At 27.2% G+C, this 14,076-nt stretch overlaps 2 protein-coding genes across 2 annotated transcripts; both read left to right on the top strand.

The window, feature by feature from the left end:
- Positions 1-1,145: 1,145 nt before the first annotated feature.
- Positions 1,146-1,792, top strand: LOC124940667 (pyrophosphate--fructose 6-phosphate 1-phosphotransferase subunit alpha 2-like). Its single transcript, XM_047481199.1, has 2 exons — positions 1,146-1,296; positions 1,486-1,792. Exons 1-2 carry the CDS (start codon positions 1,186-1,188, stop codon positions 1,612-1,614), a joined length of 240 nt encoding a protein of 79 aa, XP_047337155.1. The 5' UTR covers positions 1,146-1,185; the 3' UTR covers positions 1,615-1,792.
- Positions 1,793-10,443: 8,651 nt separating this feature from the next.
- Positions 10,444-11,372, top strand: LOC124940237 (AT-hook motif nuclear-localized protein 23-like). The gene has a single exon (XM_047480729.1). It carries the CDS (start codon positions 10,593-10,595, stop codon positions 11,364-11,366), a length of 774 nt encoding a protein of 257 aa, XP_047336685.1. The 5' UTR covers positions 10,444-10,592; the 3' UTR covers positions 11,367-11,372.
- Positions 11,373-14,076: the final 2,704 nt, after the last annotated feature.

The raw sequence follows: 14,076 nt of genomic DNA, 5'->3' as shown, positions 1-14,076 counted from the left end.
AAACTATAATAGATAGAGGTAGGTTTTGTCTTTTTTTTAAAAAAAAAAATAGATAAAAAAAATATTGTATTAAATTAAAAAATTAAAAAATTTAGAGGTAATGTCAAGAAAAAGAAATAATTTATTTTTATTTTTTTCGAGGTGGGTTGAAGTTCACCCGACTCTCTACATAGATTCGCCTCGGCCTATGGTTGAGGGCCGGATCTATTTCTCACCGTGCATGTCTCAAATGTCTGTCTCCTTCTTCAAAACATTTTAAAATTGATATTTCTTTCAAAATATTTTGAAGAAGGAAATAAACATTGAAATATGGTGTGGGACGATTCAGTACTTATATAATGGTAGGGTTTCTTTTTAATTTTAAAAAATTATTATTAAATTTAAATATTAATTTTTCTTAAGGTATATTTCGTAATATTATTTCTTCTTATCATTCTCCTATTTCATTACCCAATTCACACTTCTCACATCATCATCAATTAAATAGCATTTGTATTATTAAAAAACTGCTATTAATATTTAAAATATATAAGCTTGAATTTAAATACCTCGCTCAAGTATAGGGGTTCGATTTGTTATTTTGGACAATTATCGGTCAAAAGAGCAAAATGTAAATGTGCTTCAACAATTATTACTTTTTTTTTTTGATTTGGGAGAAATGCAGGTAAAGATCTAATCCTCTTGAGGCCTTGATTTAAGAGGTAAATTATCTCTGCAAAAATGATTCTTTCGTATCACTTTCTTCTCCATTCTCGTCTTCTTCTGGAATTTGTTTTATCCCTGGATTTGGATTTTAACATGCCCCAAAAAATCCCCTGCTGATTCTTGTACAGATTCATACATTTTTAGCCTTTTCCGTTCTTGTTCTGTTTCTGTTTATGGGTTACCTTTTAAATGGCTGTTATGATTCTTTTTGTGGGTTTTGGGTGAGCTTCACGTTGTGTTTTGTTTGGAAAACTAGGTTACTAATGGCATTGAAAACCTAGAAAATGAGGGTTTCCTTCCTTAGTTGTCTTATTATTATATGTTATATACATTTTAGCATTGCTAGGAAACATTTTGAAAGATTTCACCTTTGAATGACCCACTAGATAAATATGTCAAAAGGCAATGGATTGAACTAGACAAATTTTGAATACTTTTTTGCAGATTGGTGATTGATTCCAGCAGACACAAAACTATTCCATGGATGAATCCAGACAGAACATGCAACTGTTCCTGTCTAAACCAGATTTTAATGAACCTGAAAATGACTATGTTAAAAAGTTAGAGGAAATAGATGAATATCTTGACAAGGTAAATTCAACAAACCATCACAAAAGGCATGAATTTAGAACATTTTCTTGTTTCATCTGTTAAAGCATGACAAACTAGGTAAACTTTGGGTTATTCACTCAAGTTACTCTTGATAAAATGTTTGAAAATGGGGAAAAACAATATATGACATTATTGTCAAGTTGATTGAGATAGTATTTTGTTAAACAGCTGAAGAAGATAGCTTCATCAGGCTGCTCATCTGAGGTGCTAAATCTGGTATTGAATTCAATGACATCGCTTGCTAAAGTTCTATCAACAATGTCTTCGTCGAAGAAAAGACCTTTTGAATCGATTTGAGCAGGTTAATTGTTCACTCATTGTGGTATAGGGGGCAAATGGAGGTTGTAAGAGCAGTAAATGTATTGAACTATTGCTCAAGACTAACATAATTAGGTTAATAGATTTGGCTTGTGTTATTATGTATGTATTACATTGATATTTCTATGTTTAATCTACTTCTTTCTTGATGTTATCACTTATCATACTTCAATTACTAAGCCAACAAGCAAACCCTTAATGGGGAAGGAGCTGATTTTGCTTTGTCCTCCTTAGTCCTAGAGAATTGGTTGCTCTAATAGTCAATTCTAAGGTAAGGCCAGCTAGGACCCTGTATAGGGTCACCCTCACAAAAGAAAATAGAGCATTAACAAGATTTGAACCATGAATTATAATATAGTATTTAACTAGTTTTTATTGACCGAACTGTAGATTGAGGCTACTCATGGGAGTTAATTAAAATTTCAAACATTTTCTTTCTAACATCACAATGTGGAACTTTTTATTATTATTAAAGTTATACAAATTGAGGTATTGTTTTAACGGTTTTTAACGTCGTTTACTTATTATTTAATGGTATTTATAAATGAATAAAATATTTATATCATTAATTTAATTATCGAATATTAATGAATGGAATGTTTTTACTATCAAATTTAAAAAAATTTGTAATTAAACCCATCCGTTCAGTTGAAATTCAGTAATTAAATTAGTGAAATGATATTTTATTTTTTTATAAATGTCACGAAAATAATAAGTAATTAATCGCGTTTGAAACTTTTAAGACAAAATCTCGTTTTGTATAACTTTAACTATAAAAAATTCAAATGACAAGGTTTGAAAAAAAAAATTATGAAATCTCAATTTGACCGATAAATCAATTTGACAATTCAACTTATTTGTATTAATAATAATAACAAATTATTATTTTTAATGGTTTTTACTTAGGGCAACCCAAACCTTACAGTGGTCTGCCTTGTTTTAGCTAAAATTTCAACTTATTAGAAACTAGTTATCATTAATGGGGAATCTCAATCTTTTAATTACCTAATTCCAAAATATTATTGTTATTATTAAATAATAATTGAGTTAATACTTTTTAAGGAAAAGAATCTTAGACCTTTTGTAACGTGACAACTGTGTGTCATAGTAAGAGTATTAATTTAATTAAATGGTTAATGGAAGTGCGAATTTCAATAATTAGAGAATATTCTTTTCATGCTAAATGAGATTAATTAATATATATATATAAATGATGCTTCTGAAGTTCAATGATTCCATCAATTAGTTTATCTTTAAACAGTACTAATTAAGAACAGCTGTATACATATAAACTTATAATATAGCATATGACCTTTGATCAATGGGTGTAATCATCTTCAAACTTATTAACTTATCATTTTTTTAAAATATATATCTTTCATTATATATTAATATTTTAAGATCATATATTGTTATCTAATAATCAATGGGCCATTAGATACCAAAGAGTTTCATATATATCTGAATTGGTTAAGTTTACTAATTTGATATGATAAATAATGTTGATTTATATATTTTTTTTAAATATCCATGTAACGATATTGCATCGACAAAAATATAACCATTTGTAACGACAATCAATCAAATATATTAAAATTTAATGTTTACGAAGATTTTTCAATGAACAATGAGATCTTTGATTGAATGAGTCAGTTTCTCAGATCGAACCACATGTAATATCAAATATCAAGATGATAGTATCGTGAATGATCTGCAACGGTCGTTTGAGATTGTTGAATGTGATGCGATTCCTTTTCAACCAAATTATCCATCAGAAAATAATAGGGATATATGTTGAATTTTATCAGGAGATCCTGGTTGGAGAGACCTAACTTGGTGTGATCTTTATTTATGTCCATATTATATAATGTGAAGAAACATTATTTTTCATCTAGGTTTTTAGTGGGTTTCAAAGAACAACCAGAGAGAACAGAGCAAAAACAGATTTGGGGTTTGAGGTAGCAGCTAGAGAAGATTTCTGTATATCAGAGTTTGCACCGTTTGATCGACTTAAGACGTTGACAACTTGTTGGTTATTTCCGGAGCTACGTTCTGAACGGTGAAGATCTGATTTTTAAGGCTTCTAAGTCAATTAAAAAGAAACCCAAATTATAAAAGGTTGATTGATCTTGTTTTTTTTTTGTTTCGTTGTTATTGTCAAGATTGTTGTGTGGTCTTGATGCAATTAATTAGACTCTAATTTGGTTATATCTAGAGTGAATCCTTACTTTCAACCCTATTGATGATAGTGGATTAATAAGTGGCATGTTCAGATCCCGTGATTTTTTTACTCTCGATTTGAAGAGAGGGTTTTCCACCCTAAAACTTATCTTGCATTGTCGATTCATTTTCATTATATTTTTTTTTCATCTCTTATATTCAATTAATTGAGAAAGCGTTCTCTTTTGAATAATATATTTTCCCATCAATACGACCCATTGTCTAAAATCCACAAATCTAATCGTCTCAAACCACGTCTCCCCTTCTAACACGCACACGCGCGAAAAATTCCAGACATAAAGAGCCTCAAAGAAGACTCTAACAAATAATTTGATATTATTGATGACAATTCTATAATTAATTATAACTATTAGAAACTTTAAGTGCAAAAATAGTAAAGTGTTACCATCCTGCATATATGTTGACTTAATTTGTACTTTATATCATAGAAAAAAAATTGTACCTTTTATATGGGTTGGAGGAGAAGATATTTAATTATGAATTGGGATTTTGTGCACTGGTTATAATTGGTATAGATATATTTACTATATGTAGTATATCCTATATTTTAATATAGGTCCTTCAATTAAATTAACCTGAAATCTTTGGACAATGATAGTTTGATGATCCTAATAGTATTAGGTTATTGAGTTTAATAATCATTTTGATTAATTAACTATATATATCTAGTTACTGTACTTAACTTTCTTTAATTAATTATAATTCCAAATCATCCTTGTACTATGAAAGGTATAAATATTTGAATTTTAAATTGAATCTGATAATACAATTAGGTTCCTTAATAAAAGTGATATAGACTAGCTCTCTCGTTATTATATATTAATGTAATTAAATTTTTTTAGAATTGTGGTTATCAGCCAATGATTGTTGGAAGATTCTTTTTAAGATTAGGTATTAGTTTAATTATGATTGAGATAATAATTAATGACTAATTAACTAGATCATTATATGTGAATATGAGGTTGTTAATTAAGCAAAGGACATGGAATTTATTTTTCTCTATGTATAGTTTTAACATTTTAATTAATTAATTAATCAATCAATCGATAACCTAACTAATTAATTATTGCAATGATCAAAGTGTTTGGCTGGCTAGTTTAATTTGTAACACATTGACATGTACTTTTGCGACCATGACCTTATAACAAACAATTGATATGTTTTGATTTATTTATTTATTTATTCTTGTATAGTTTATTATTATTATATTTGTCTTATCTAATTCAGTTTTGTTATATTGATTTGGAGTCCGGCTTACTATAGTTTTAATCAATGGTTTGCTGTTTTTTTATTAATAAAATAATATCTTTAATTATTAGTTTAAAGTTTGAGTAGCTTGAAATAAGGATAAGATGGTGGGAGGGACCATCACGGATTTATTAGAGAATTAAATAAAGTTAATGACTAATCTTGTGTCCGTAGACACAACTTGATTGGTGGATTAATATATATTATATTTTAATGTCTCTTTATTTTATTATTATTGTTTTATTTTCTTAAGACAACCTCTTAGGATTAGGCAAAGGTTGTCAAACGTTAAGATGGGTCCATAAGAAGACAAAATGGGGTTATTATTTATGGAATTTTATTAGGTATTTTTAAATATAAATTATTTATATTTTTAATATTTAAATTATTATAATAATGTTTTAGATTACAATTAATTTTGTATAAAAATAAAATAAAAGTATTTTAATATTGTGGTGAATAAGTATAATGATTAAAAAAAAATGTGATACAAGATAATTGTTTTTTTTTTTGATAAAAAAACTCAGGTCCTACAAATGGAAACATGCTCAATTGTTTTCTTAGGCTTTGTTTGAATGTTTTTGTAACAAAAAATACCAAATAAATAATCTCTATATAAAATATTGTACTCTTTTTTAACCTTATTAAATGACAAAAATGTGTTCTGTTATATATAATATATATAATCTAATATTTTTTATAATTTTCTTTTTGTTGGATATAATTAATTATTATTAAGATGAAGTAAGCATTGATTGACCCCCACAATGTCTTGGCCATGACATGGAGATGATGTGGCAGCCAGGTGGCGCCAAATCATCTCACAGTTTAACATCAAATTGGACATCCTTGGGCCTTATTTCTTAATAATTATTTTTAATAATATATAAATTATTTAATAAATTTTGATTAGTGCTGATTTTGGAAAATAATTTTTTAAAATATATAATACTATTTAAAAAAAGATAAAATATATTTTACTAATTTTATTAATTAATTAAGTAATATAATTGAAAAGAATTTAAATAAAATATTAATTAATTATATTAAATAAAAAACAATTCTTGAAGGATGCCCAATATGTTTACAATAATCTAATATTTTTAATTATATTTTGAATATGGAAAGTCACTTTTAATTAAATTTAATGTAACAAATAAACAAAATGACCAGACATGCAGGTATAATATGTTAAATAATACAGAGCAACTTAAACAATCTGGGGTACGTTTTTGTGACTTATTAAAAAATATTTTCACTGTTGTTATTATTATTAATAGCTCGATGACGTATATATTATTTTAAAATTGAATGAATAAGAAAATTAATATTTAATAAAAATAATTATTAAAGAAAAAGCGGGAGAAATAATAGAAGGGGCACGTGGAGAGAGAAGTAATAGGACGCGAATTTTGCTGGTCAACTTTTCTCCCAATGAACCCCAGCCTCTCTCTCATGGACCACATGCACGTGACTCGAGCGACTAAGTCCTGTTTGATCTGCGTCTTCTCGTCGTTTCTTGTACACCTATGTGAAACTTATATATTTATATATCAAAAACCCTACATACCATTTATTAATTTAAATAGGTTGGATTAATTAAATAATTAAACTATAATATGCAACTGTATTGGATATTATTTTAAAATCATTTTATATAATAATTGAATGAATAATTTCATTCCAAGATTATTATTATTATTATTTCACAATCTAATCTAATGTGCTTTGCCCACCTTTTAATTAAGATTTTTTTATTGAGAATTTTAAACTTTTAATTTTTTTTAATCAAGACTTGAATTAATTATGTGAGTTTTTATTTTAAAATATTGGGGTAATAGCTAGGTATAATACTATTTATACATATAATTAAGTTTCTTTTTTAAATTATAACATTAAATTAAGTTTAAAATATTATGATTTTATGTAAGATCTCGTTCTTTGGAGGTAGCATTATTAATGGTAGAATTCTAATGGATGACATGTGCATGTTTTGTTTTTGTTTTTTTTATTATGACTAGTCGAATGTGTCACAAAAATGTTGAATCAACAACTCACTTACTTTTGTATTATTGAGGGGTGACTAATATTTGAAGTCTTTTGTGAAGTATTACGTATTAGAATTAATTGGATGATGCCCGAATCTTTAAGTAGTTGCTGAGAAGTTTGGATTGATGCGATTCATATGACATGTCTACATATTTGAGTTATCATTCAAATTATTTTTTGATGGATTATCTAGGTTAGAGAAAAATCGTTGAATTTTTAATGATCGTAGTCGTTCGATGCATATCATTCATAATACTATTTTTATTACACTTTCTGAGATTAGTTTAGGAAAACTAGTAGAGTCTGTTGAAGAATTAATCATTGTTCTCAAGGATTTGCGAGTTCAGTAATTTATCTGGGTTGCGTGTACTGTTTTTTCTTATTTCTTATTTTATTTTTTTCTTTTCATGTCATGTTTTGTCGTTATGCTTAATTTAATTTTTTTTTTCATTTTTAATATACATGTACATTTAAATATATATATATATATATATATATAATTTTGTTTTAAATTGCTTCTTATACATTTATTTTTGTTTGAAATTGTTCAATTTACATTTAGTTTTGTTTGAATTTATACCACAAATCATAAATATCTAAAATAATTTAAAATGTTATAAGACTGTTAATTTGTGTTGAAAATATGCTCAAATTCTTCTTATAAATGGTATATTTATATTTTATTTTTATTTTTTTAAGTCTTACTGCGAGCAAATCTTTCACCTTCCTCTTTTATCGATTTATTCAACTTTATTCTCATATTCTCAAATAATGACGCATATGCTCTATTCTATTTTAAGACAATGATGTTGCAAACTAATGCGACGATGATGTTGTTATTCATTCGCCTCTTTCATATTTAGATATTGTGTGTTTGTGTTGTGCCTTTAAAATCATTTCTAAAAGCTAACGAATATATTGATGTTGAATGAAAGAAAGATGTCTGATATTTATATTATTAAAATGTAAATAATATGATAGAGATTACGAAATATAAAATAAAACATCGTAATACAAAATCTGTAATATGTTTATTAATTTGGTCGACTAAACAAGACTTACACCAAAAGACGGATATTTTCTTAATAAGAATGAATTTAATTTAATTTGAAGAAAATAAATTTATTAGTCAAAATATGTTCTAATTAAAATTTTAAAAATAGAACATAGTTGAAATTTATGTGAGGGTTCAAAATTTTAAAGCGGAAATAAATTAAAGCCGGAGCAACTCAATACTCTTACCATCTCAATTTACTCTCAAAATTTATTTCCTTATTGTAATGTGTGTGTAATAAAAAGATCAATTCATATTTTCATAAGAAAAAATGTCATAATTTTTATAATTTAAAACATATTTTAATGTATTTTCATGATTTTTCTTTTGGTTGTAACCATTGTAAGATAGACACCAATTTCCGTCTTTGAGTGTTTTAGTTTATTTTTCTTCAATTAAAAGATAAAACTAAATAATTTAATAACATAAGATGTGTATTTGATATGAGCAAAAGTTACCACTAATGTGATATCATTATAAAAAGAAAAGAAAGACATAAAAGTGATATGATAAGAAGATAGATAGAGGGGGGCAATGAGGTAACAATGATTATTATTTCTTATATAACATGAATATGTAGTGAAATAATATATAAAATATTTACTATCTCCTAGCCAGAGGGAACCAATTAATTATAAATAAATTAGGTTAGTTAATTAAATCTTAAATCCAATTAGAACCTCTAGTTATTTGATTACTAGCTTGAACATATATATAAGACATTACATAATTTAATTTGTAGTATAATATATATTATAACATAAGATTGACTTCCATAATTAAATAGACATGTTACTATCACTTATTGAAAACCTAACAAAGACTTTTTGTATCGTGATATTCTTGTCAACTTAATTTTTTTTAATGATTGACTTAGTACTTAATTAATTGAGACATCGAGAATTAGGTCATCAAGGAACGGACTCAGGATTCGGGGTTAAGGTGGACTTGAAAAAAATTATGGTGGGCTTAAATAAATAACGATAAAAATTTAAATAAAATGAATGAATAAAGATAAGTTTTACTATTTTTTTAATAAATAAATAACAAAACAATAAATTATATTATTTTTTTTAAAAAAAATATGGGGTAATGTCAAATTTTTACTGTAAAATAAAATAAATTCTTCAAGTTAGATCCTACATAAATCCGTCCATATGTAGACCATGAATTATACGAGCAAAGATACAAGATACAATATGTATAAAGTGATATTAATAAACTTTTGACTTGACGAATATCATGTAATCATCCGAAGCAATGTCCTCCCCTTGATCTTGCAAGCATGAATAGACTTAATTACCAATTATCCTTAGTGGTCATCCAACTTTGTACATAACAAGCAATATATCATAATATTTATTTCATTTTCTTCTAATCCTTTATATCAATATTCAATTCATGAATGAGAATTATTTGATTCTTCTAATTGTATTAAAAGCTAGGACTTTCTAGCAAGTCAAACAAGACATAAAGTTTAAAGAAACATTTGAACAAATTATAACATGTTAGTTCAACAACCTTTAATTTGCACCAAAACAAGGCTACTCTCTTCCTATATTTCTGGCTTGATCATTTTCTTTAAAAAATGTTAATATTTCAATAAACATTGAATTAAGAAACAAACATTTCTTAAAAGGGAAACTTCCATTTAATTTTTCTTTGTAAAGTGAATAAAACAAACATGTTAATTTATCCATAGTTAACCCAAAATCAAATAAGTTATATTTTAAAAAAATGTAATATTTTCATTAGTTAATTGTCAATGCCAAAATCACTTCAAACTTACAAAGAGTACTAAACTATAACTAAAATTAAAATTCATGACATGGGTTAATCAAAATGTGAGTTTAATTAATCAACTTTAAGCTCAATATATATATATATATATATATATATATATATATATATATATATATATATATATATATATATATATATATATATATATATATATTAGTTTAATTAGTTTTGATTTAGAGATATCTGTTTCCTTTTTTCATCATCAAATTTCACCAAATGTCAGAAATGGTTTTCATGACACCATGCATATGAACATTCTGATATATCTCATTCTTCAACAAATTTTCTTTTCATCATAATATTTATATTTATTTTGGTCATCATTTGAGACATCTATATCTTATTATATAAATAATTAAGACTAGGTTTTTCTTTTAACAAAATAAAATAAAATTATATATTGCTGGTAAGAACTGATGCGCTTTCTCTCTCCAACAAATTAATATATAGAATAATCACTCTTTCTTTAATCTTATCCCACCTTCTTCAATAGTTATTAACATTATCATAATCTTCCCTTCTTCCTACTTTCCCCTATTCTCTCTCTCTATCTCTCCACAATATGGCTGGTTTGGACTTGGGTTCAGCATCTTCCCATTTCCTCAACCACTTTCAAAACCGACCTGATCTCGAAGATGACCCGATCCAATTATCCAACGACCTAGAAAACAACAATTCTCAAGGCGGAGAAGTGGTGGGTCGCCGCCCTAGAGGCCGACCATCCGGATCTAAAAACAAACCCCGACCACCGGTCATAATCACTAGAGAAAGCGCCAACACTCTCCGGGCACATATCTTCGAAATCTCCGGCGGTTCCGACGTTTTCGAATCCGTTTCCAACTACGCCAGGAGACAACAACGCGGGATCTGCGTTCTCAGCGGCGCCGGAACAGTAACCGACGTTACAGTTAGACAACCTGGTGCTGCTGCCACCTCAGGAACTTCAGCTGTCGTGGCTTTACACGGTCGGTTTGAGATCTTATCATTGTCGGGTTCTTTCTTACCGCCGCCGGCACCACCTGGAGCTACTAGTTTAACGCTGTATCTAGCTGGAGGACAAGGACAGGTGGTTGGTGGAAATGTTGTCGGACGTTTGATCGCGGCGGGTCCGGTTATTGTAATTGCTGCTTCGTTTACTAATGTGGCTTATGAGAGATTGCCTTTGGAGGATGATGAACAGATACAGATCGGGTCGGGTGGTGTTGGGAATGGATTTAATCCGGATCCGACTTCTGGATTACCCTTTTTTAACTTGCCTATGAATATGCCTGGAAATAATTCTCAGTTGTCGGGACCTGATGGATGGGCTAGTCCCGGTAGCCGGCCGCCCTTTTGATACAACGGTTAGTGGATTAATTAAGATTTATTGTCAAGAGAATTAAAAAAAAAACAATTTAATTCCATGTCGAATCTCGATCATCTTGTACAATGATGACTTGTTTTTTTTTCAATCTTAAGTAATTTGATCTCTTTCTTTTGATTTGTGAAAAAAATAACCCATCTTCATGATCTTCTTGTAGTTTCTTAATTATGTTTCAATGAAACATATGTTACCTTTGTTTTTATTTAATGAAAAATGGGTTTGAGATCTTAAGTTGTGATGATTAAGGGTTAATTAATAATAGTCATTTGTTTTTTTGACAGGTTGTTTTTAATATCTGAAATTCTAATCTTCCTTTACACTCATATGCAAAGCAACTTTAGGGTTTTTCCCTCCTAAAATAACAAGACTTGATCTTCACTAGATCTTTAGATTATCCATGGTCTTATGTTTTATTTTTTTTCACTCTCTCTCACATAGGCATGGTTCATTAATTGATTTGATAATGTGAAGAACTTATAACAAAATATCAATTTCAAACACTATTAATAGTTATATATGAAGTGCAATGAAGATGGCCTAGATAAATTAATTTGATGTGTTTTAAATTAATTAGGACTCCCATCATCCCATGTGTATGGGGATATATCTATACAGGTTAGATTTTCTTTACATTATATACAATAAAATGTGTTGTTTAATTAATTAGTCATAGTTCCAACATGGTTCATTAATTTGGTTTAAGGTTAATTACTATAATTAATATTTACATTATAATTGCTAGCTGTCTCCATTATATCCACAATGGTCCTGGTGGAGAGCTAACATCACCAAGTCATTATAAAATATACAAAACATTAAGCACTATGAGTTGCTAAAGCAAAAACCTACTTCCCACTTTTTTTTTCAATCCATTAGAAGATCAAGGCTAGTTTTGTCAATTAAAAAATGGATAGAATGTAGAAGTGATCAACAGTTTCAACAAATTTGTGTTTCAATCCATGCTACTAATATATAATCGATTGATGTTTCTTCACGTGTGGCGTTCAACCATCAACTTTGAATAACTCATTAATACCGTATTTAGGTTTTACATGTTGGCGATGAATATAAGAGCTCACCTATGTGAGGATTCAATATTAATAACACGAACAACCATTATAAGATTTTAACCCTTAATCAAATTAAGAAAAAATGAAGGATAAAGAAATAGAGAAAATGTCAAATCAAAGCTTGATAAAAAAGAAATTAAGATTCCAAAGTGGCTTCAACTATGAGAGTAGCTAGGCAATGAAATGAAATGAAATTAAAGATCAAATTATTGTAAGGAATTCCTTAACTAAGAATTTCTAGTTTTATCATGTGGATGTGAATCCATTTAAAATGATTAGTAAATATCCATTGATTTTGATTTTGTTGTTGTTTAACTTCTACTAAAAAGAAAAATAAGAAAATATCCAAAATATATAATCTAGACAAATTTATGACAGATGGTTTGTTTTTGTTTTTGTTTAATTAATTGTTTAATTTTTAGAAAAAATTAAAGTTTATTGAAAATTTGGTATTTGTCACAACTACTCATTAGAAAAAAAATTAAAAGTTCATCAAGATAAAAATGAATGTGATATTTTGTTTTCGTATTTAATAAAAATATCTAATTGAATGAACTTTATTTGATATATAAATTTTTTGTATAACTTTGTTTTACCATTTTACCCATTCTATAAATTAAATAGTTGGGGAGTAATGATAATAAGGTAATTAATTAGGACAAATCACATTTTTTTGGACTTAATTAAGAACATTTGGAAGATCTGACTTAAGTTTGTGTCAAAGCATTGAATTGTGTTGTAAATATTTTTTAAAATAGTTTATGTATATATAATGGAAATGTTCTAAAAAATTTAGTAATGATAAAGTGGATAGATGTTCCTAAAATGATAATGATTAATTTGTATATATATTTATTTAAGCCATCAATAAGATATGAGTCAAATAGTCTGTTTTAATTGTTGGTTTATTTATCATTAATATCTCATCACAGATGTATTCTATATGTAAAACTCAAACCTACATATTTAGAAAAAGGATTCTTGTAATATCATATTACTTTTTTTTTGTTACTAGTTTCTTGAATTAGAGATATTCGATCTAGTTATGACTTTGCAAGCTTAAGAAATCACAATATTCCAAATGTAGCTGTGACTAATTTACTAATTTCTTGGTTTCTATGAATAGTTTGGTTTGGACATATCCCTATTTGTAAGATTAGAGAAATCAACTAACTTTGACTTTAGCTAGCCCCCATTAGTTAATTTGCATATTTTCTTTCTTTTTAAGTTTTTAGTTTTTTAAAGATGGTTTGAGGAGAATTTGTGACAATTAGTTATTAATATTTAGTTTGTATTAATGGTTTTTGTTGGTTTGTTTGTACATAGAGTTTGTTTTTATTTTTATTTTTTCTCTTTAATAATTTATGACAAATCATGTTAAAACTTCAATGAATCTATTTTTTGGATGGGTTTTAACCATTTTCTCAGCGATTTTGAAAATAAATGGATTACTGAAATTTGTTTAACTTTTTTTTTATATATAAATAATACTTAGTTTGTATTGATTTTGAGTTGAACCATATATTATATATATATATATATATGACACTAAATTGATCTTCATGCTATTGTCTTTTTTATTAAAAAAGAGCTTATTTTTTACAAAGGAAAGA

The sequence above is a fragment of the Impatiens glandulifera genome, chromosome 5 (assembly GCF_907164915.1).
Source record: "Impatiens glandulifera chromosome 5, dImpGla2.1, whole genome shotgun sequence".
In the NCBI taxonomy this organism is placed as follows: Eukaryota; Viridiplantae; Streptophyta; class Magnoliopsida; order Ericales; family Balsaminaceae; genus Impatiens; species Impatiens glandulifera.
The sequence above is the reverse complement of the archived record's forward strand: the minus strand, read 5'-3'. Positions and strand labels throughout refer to the sequence as shown.